Source organism: Triticum aestivum, chromosome 7B (genome assembly GCF_018294505.1).
Source record: "Triticum aestivum cultivar Chinese Spring chromosome 7B, IWGSC CS RefSeq v2.1, whole genome shotgun sequence".
In the NCBI taxonomy this organism is placed as follows: Eukaryota; Viridiplantae; Streptophyta; class Magnoliopsida; order Poales; family Poaceae; genus Triticum; species Triticum aestivum.
Window position 1 is genome coordinate 265,652,792 of NC_057813.1, and position 6,703 is coordinate 265,659,494.

Here is a 6,703-nt window from a genome sequence, read left to right on the forward strand (position 1 = left end):
AGTGCTCCCTGTGTGATTTTGGTAATTAATGTCAACATATCTCTTGTTGGACTAATAGTTTCATCTAGTATATTTCAGATGAGTTTCACATTGGAGTGGCAGGACAAGAGGATGTGGAACCCCTTCATGATGCTAAGGACAAACATTGACAAAAGCTCAAGACTCTACATTTTCATTTTAGTGATCCAAGATCACATTGAGTCCATAGGAAAGCCACTACTATTAAAAGGGGATGAGGTGTTGCTTAATGGCTTGCTTGCTCAAAGTGCTTAGTGATATGCTCCAAATCCCTCAACCACTTTCTCATTTCCATATATGTCCTTAACCTAAAGTCAAACTCGGCCCCACTGATTTGATCTATCCGGCGCCACCGAGTTTACGTGACATAGCCACTACCAGAAACCCTAATTAGTTCGGTCTCACCGATGGGATCTCGGTCTCACCGAGGTGGCCTAGCAAACTCTCTGTTACCTATTGCAGTTATTTCGGTCTCACAGGGATACGTAGTCGGTCCCACTGAGTTTGCTTGACCAAGTCTCTATTTGCTTATTGCTAAAATTGGTCTCGCCGAGTTCATGCAATTGGTCTCACCGAGATGAGGTTTTGCCCTAACCCTGGCACATCGGTCTCACCGAGTTGACCTTGTCAGTCCCACTGAAAACTCTAACATTCACATTTTGAACCATATCGGTCTGACCGAGTTTCACAATTCGGTCCCAGTGAGTTTGGTAATTTGTGTGTAACGGCTAGATTTTGTGTGGAGGCTATATATACCCCTCCACCCCCTTCTCCATTTGAGAGAGAGAGAGCCATCAGAACGTGCCTACACTTACACTACTCATTTTCTGAGAGAGAACCACCTACTCATGTGTTGAGACCAAGACATTCCAATCCAACCACAAGAATCTTGATCTCTAGCCTTCCCAAGTTGCTTTCCACTCAAATAATGTTTCCACCATATCCAAATCTGTGAGAGAGAGTTGAGTGTTGGGGAAACTATCATTTGAAGCACAAGAGCAAAGATTTCATCATCAACACACCGTCTATTACCTTTTGGAGAGTGGTGTCTCCTAGATTGGTTAGGTGTCACTTGGGAGCCTCTATCAAGATTGTGGAGTTGAACCGAGGAGTTTGTAAGGGCAACGATATCGCCTACTTCGTGAAGATCTACCCAAGTGAGGCAAGTCTTTTGTGGGCGATGGCCATGGTAGGATAGACAAGGTTGCTTCTTCGTGGACCCTTCGTGGGTGGAGCCCTCCGTGGACTCGCGCAACCATTATCGTTCGTGGGTTGAAGTCTCCACCAACGTGAATGTACGATAGCACCACCTATCGGAACCACGCCAAAAATCTCCGTGTCTCCAATTGCGTTTGCACACTCCAATCCCATCCCTTTACTTTCTTGCAAGTTGCATGCTTTACTTTCCGCTGCTCATATACTCTTGCCATGCTTGCTGAATTGTATTGCGAATGCTTGAAATTGTGCTAATCTCTAACCTCAACTTGAAAAACTTAAAAATTGCTACCTTTACTTGTTGAGGGTCTAATCACCCCCTCTAGACACCTCTTCTCAGTCCTTTCAGCAATCCACCCACCCACTCCTCCCACGACCTCTCCTCTCCACCTTCTTCCTTCCCCGCTCCTCCCCCAGTCCCGTCCACCCCCAACCCCCCACCCCCACCCCTGCGCGCCCCCAGCACCGCCCGTAGAGGACCGCACCACCGAACCACCACCTCCAGAGCGTTGTTGCATCGCCTCCTTCCCCCATGCGGGAGGGAGTGGTGAGCGTGTCTTCGCGCTGGGGATCGCCAGATCCGAAGGTGGCCGGCAACCGGATCCAGTTTCGTGCTTGTGTCCGTTCCCATCTCCGGCGATGAGTTGGTCCAGCCAGCGGGGCCTCCAATGTCCATCCACCGACGCGACTGTCCCTCCTGTGATCGCCGGCCCTTCTTGCTCTGTGCTCCCCATGAGGGAGAGGGACCCGCACCGCCGCTCCTCCTCCACTGCGAGCTCTCTTTCAGCCTCGGTTCGATTAGAGGCCGGACAGGGAGCCCCTTCTCACCCCTTCACCGGATGCGAGGCAAACGAGACCCCTTGCCACCAGATCCGAGTGCCCATTGCCCCCTCCTGCTTGCCAGAGCCTCCAGGGAATCGTGGACGCCGGCGGCCGTCGGATTTGGCTTCCACCGTGCCAGTAGCCACGGCATCCATGGATCACCGTCCGGATCTGCACCACCACCGGTGCCTCGTCGCACACCTGTCCGCCGCCAGGGGCCGAGGAGGAGACCAGGCGGCCTCCATATCTCCTCTCCGGTGAGGCCTCCGATGAGCATCTCTGCCTCATATCCAGTTCCTACCCCGCGATCTCTTATTTTGGATCAATGTGTTTCCACAATGTCGTCTCTCCCCTCTGCAGTCCGGCGACCATCGCCGTGCAGCTCGGCGGCATGTGTGATGCGGTTCAGTGCTGGTGCACGCCGGCGCGACCACACCATCTCCAGCGCACACGGCTCCCTTCAAGCGTGCGGTTCATTTGCGAGGTCCCTGACCGTGACATTGAAGTGCATCTAGATACCTCGAGCAGTGTACGACACGCCCTCATGCAGCTCATCCACGGGCACCGGCAAAAAAATTGTAGTTCCCCTCCGCTCCCCTGATATACTGTGTGTTTTTGCGGTTTTGTTTTGCTGTTTTTACAAGAAGGGATAATAATGCCGCACTGTTTTGAGTAGGAAAAGGCTTGATTGAGCTCCGATGGTGAAAAAGTGGGCGACGGGCGACCACACGAGGGCGCTGGGAGACATGTGCAGTTTGGCAGCGAGCTCCTCCTCACGTCTATAGTACAGCATGCATCACACTTTGCATCTTTGTAGTTTGGAACCCGGCATGTTGCAACTTCATATTGTGCAGCAAAAAATTTATTCTAGTGGGGTTAACTTTGTAAAACAGAGACGGAAAATAAAAACATGAGAAGTTCGTTTACTTTTTAATGCAGTTTATTTCAATCGCCCAGCGGCCATAAGAAAACAAAAACCTAAACAATTTCTACAAAAGAAAATGCAGTTTGCTGGAAATGACTCGGCAGTTGAGACACACTTATAGGAAAAGAAAATGTTATGAAGTTCACTAGCCTCGGCATTCACTTTGGTCGCATTTGTAAAAAAAAGAAACATAGGAAAAAATAAACACATTTCATTTAGAGAGGCAGACTATGGCTAGATCCTTGATATAATGCGGTTCACTTTCATGAGCGATGTTGTTCACTTGTGCCCAACATGAAAAGTGATTTTTTTAGCAAAACAACAACATATTAATGTGGTTCACTTCGATATATGTCACGGTTCACTTGCCCTCATCTCTGCGGTACACTCTCGTTCATGAAAAAGTTGGAAAAAATACAACAAAAACTCATTTGAGAAAAATTAGGTCCGACAAAATAAATTATGCAGCTCGCTTGCCCGTCCGATCAAGTGCAGTTTTCATTCTGAAGCAGTGCGGTTTTCTGTCTAATGCAGTACATACGATGATTTTGGGTCGCAAAAAAATAGTGTCCGCATTTCATTAAAAATCGAAATTGCTCTTAAACTGTAAAGAATTGGAGAGAGTGTTCTACATGAAAAAGTTGCGCCTCATCAATATCTTTCCAACGGTGTATAATGTGAATCATTTCGACAAGCGGTTTGCAAAAAAATCGTGAAAAGCGGCCGCTGCCTCTCGTCGTCAACTGCACGATTTTCAAAATTAACTAAAAACCGTAACGAATCTCAAAAACATTTCAACATATGAAAGTTGCACCTCGTCTGTAGCTTTCCAACGGCGTATCATATGACTCGTTTCGACAAACGGTTCAAAAACTGGAGTGAAATAGTACCGAAAATTGCAAAAGTTTCAAAAAAAACTGAATTCCACGGTTTAGTAAATTTAAAACTGCTCTTAAACCGTTGCAAATTAGAGAAAATAATAGATATGAAAGAGATGTGCCTCGATGATATATTTTCAACGATGTATCATTTGCTTCATTCCAACGAGCGGTTTAGAAAAAAGGCAAAAAAAAACTCGCTGTCATTCGTCGTGAGCTGCACCGTTTTTGAAACTGCTCTTAAACTATGATGAGTCTCGGAAAGTATTCAACATTGTGAAGTTGCGCCTAATCCATAGCTTCTCAACGGTATATTACACGCATCGTTCCGATATATGGTTTAAAAAACTAGAGCGAAAAAGGTGCCGAAAAAACACTGCGTGCAGTTTTTTCCGACACGAAGTTCACTAGTCTCTGTATTGCAGTATCCCCGGTACTGAAAGTGCAGTGCCCTCGCGTTGAGCGTGCAGTACAGAAGTGTTATCAGAATAGTTATTCTGCTAATATTAGCAGAATAGACCGGCTGTGTGTGTGTGTGTGTGTGTGTGTATTACACGTCAAGAACCCTCGCTCTGTGTGGGGACTTCCCGGTTCAAAAAGCATGGTGCCATATCAAAGTTGTGCATTGGGTATTCAAACACCGCATAAAACTTCCATACATATGTTTGGCCGACATGCATGCAGTGGTTGTCTTCAGGCACTCCCTCGCGTGGTTATCGGCGACAAGCTAGCCCATTTGTGGGGCCGTGTGTGGACGTCCATCACTTTGACCCAACAACGAGAGAGGTTATACGACCAAGGTGGTGATTCTTCTTGGTTAGTGTTACAACACATCTTGGTGAGATGGCCCCTCCCACTGACTCAAACTATGTGTGTTGGGGGGGCACTACTTCGCACTTGCTGAACCTCCGTGGGGTCGGGGATGTCCAGTTAATTTGTGAGGCTCATGTGCCACATGAAAATTGTGAATTGGGTATTTAAATATCACACCACACCATTTTCACACACACACACACACACACACACACACACACACACACACACACACACACACACACACACACATATATATATATATATTGGGCCACCCACAAGTGTGGTTTGTATGTGGTCTCACCCATGTCGCGCCACAAGCACACATTTGTGGGCGCGCGCACAGTCCAAATTTGACCGGAAGCAAAACTGGGGGTTGACCATGATGGACTCCTTTCGGTTTTGTGTTACGGTAGGCTGAGATGTCAGACCTAACTATTTGGAGGCATGCGTTCATAGCTAGGATTCCGCTTCCGCCAACATGAAGTGTGTGTGTGGGGGGGGGGGGGGGCGGGGGCTAGCAATAATAAAGCGCACTCTGTCATTCAGATGCCACATCAAAGTTGTGCGTTGGGTATTTGAACATCAAACCGCCCTTTTCATACATATATTTGGTCCACATGCAAGTGTGTTTGTGTTCTGACCCTTTTCCGTGTGTGTTTTGCCAAAATTATAAACAACAGACGAGTTGGACGCAACAACCATCTCGATCGGGTACACAACAAACACGGTTCCCTAGCACTACCCATGTGCCGCACCATCTCAAAATTATCTGCTCGACTGGAGGATTTTTCTTTTTGATAGCACACGATTATTATGTTTTAACCGTGTGTGATGTTTGTTACTCCCGCCCCGCTCTGCTTCAATCCATTGGTCCAAATTTTCAGTAGCCCCGCCATTTTACTCCCGCCTTGTAGAATTTTCAGTACCCACGACATTTCCTCAAACACCACCTTGCCCCCCCCCTCCACATAGACCCCCAAATCCTCCGCTCACAAAAACCTGAAATCCCCCGCTCACACACACACACACACACACACACACACACACACACACACACACACACACACACACACACCACCCCTCCATCGCTCGAAATCCTAGCTAGATCGTCGCTACCGCCACCATCGTCAACCTCTGTCGGTCTGCCCGTGCAGGTTACCCACCGATATACATACCCTCGCCGCCCCGAGTTTCTTAGATGACGCCTGCGAAACACCCCCTTTCCCGCAGATCCCCATCCCCCTCCCCCACTCTAGAGCGTCGCAGCCTAAGCCCGTCTATGCTTCCCGGGGAGCTCGAGGAGCGAATGGCCTAAAAGAGGTTTACCGCGGCCTCTTCGCCCGACGTCAGCGAGGTGGCCGCCGAGGAGCTGACGACGATGACTGGCCGCAACCTTTCAATCAGTGGGCTAGGGTATTCTGGTATGTCATGGACGTCGGCTACGACATCGAGGTCGTCGACTATGACGGCTTGACGCGGGCTATGTCACGGGTTAAGTTCCCCAGCCCCACCCCCTCGGGTTTGACAGCCATCGATCTCATCGATGGCCCTACCGCTGATATCATGTGGCTCATTATGAACAATTTGCCATCCTTCATTGCCATGGAGCCCCTTTTGTCATTTTTGAAGGACACATTCTGTGATGCTGGCTTGGGATCCTCAGCTGCCAAGTCAGACCTCATCGACGGCGCCCACGAGCAGGCTCCCATCTGTGACAAGTGAGTAAACCCATGATTTGTTTTGTCGTGCCTCTTCACCACGGGAATCCCATGATTTGTTTTCTCGAACCCCTTATGTAGTGAGAATCTGTCCAGTATTTATTGCTATATTTTGTTGTTTGCATCATGCCTTGTTTATTTCAACGATTTTTGATTATTTGGTTGTTTGTAGTTAGCATATATCCAGTTTCAATTGATATCTTTGGTTGTTCGTAGTATGTCTTGTTTATTTTAGTTATTCACAATGTAATATTCTATATGTGCAAGTGTGAATTGTACAGTTCAATTTCATCAATACCAGTCTCAACAAT

General features: G+C 47.9%; 1 protein-coding gene across 2 annotated transcripts; it reads left to right on the plus strand.

Moving 5' to 3' along the window:
* Positions 1 to 1,628: 1,628 nt before the first annotated feature.
* On the plus strand, positions 1,629 to 2,981 carry LOC123160972 (uncharacterized). 2 transcript variants are annotated; one of them, XM_044578824.1, is made up of 3 exons: positions 1,629 to 2,312; positions 2,416 to 2,633; positions 2,732 to 2,981. In XM_044578824.1, coding segments are annotated over exons 1-3 (660 nt in total). In that variant the 5' UTR covers positions 1,629 to 1,872; the 3' UTR covers positions 2,734 to 2,981. The 2 variants fall into 2 exon arrangements, with proteins under 2 accessions (XP_044434759.1, XP_044434758.1); XM_044578823.1 differs by having other exon boundaries at positions 2,416 to 2,981.
* The last annotated feature ends 3,722 nt before the right edge of the window (positions 2,982 to 6,703 follow it).

Excerpts from the sequence above, each read along its gene's own strand:
- LOC123160972 (XM_044578823.1), top strand. The coding sequence starts at position 1,873 with ATGAGTTGGTCCAGCCAGCGGGGCCTCCAATGTCCATCCACCGACGCG. Across the intron at positions 2,313-2,415 it reads GCCTCCATATCTCCTCTCCG|TCCGGCGACCATCGCCGTGC; the intron begins GTGAGGCCTCCG and ends TCCCCTCTGCAG.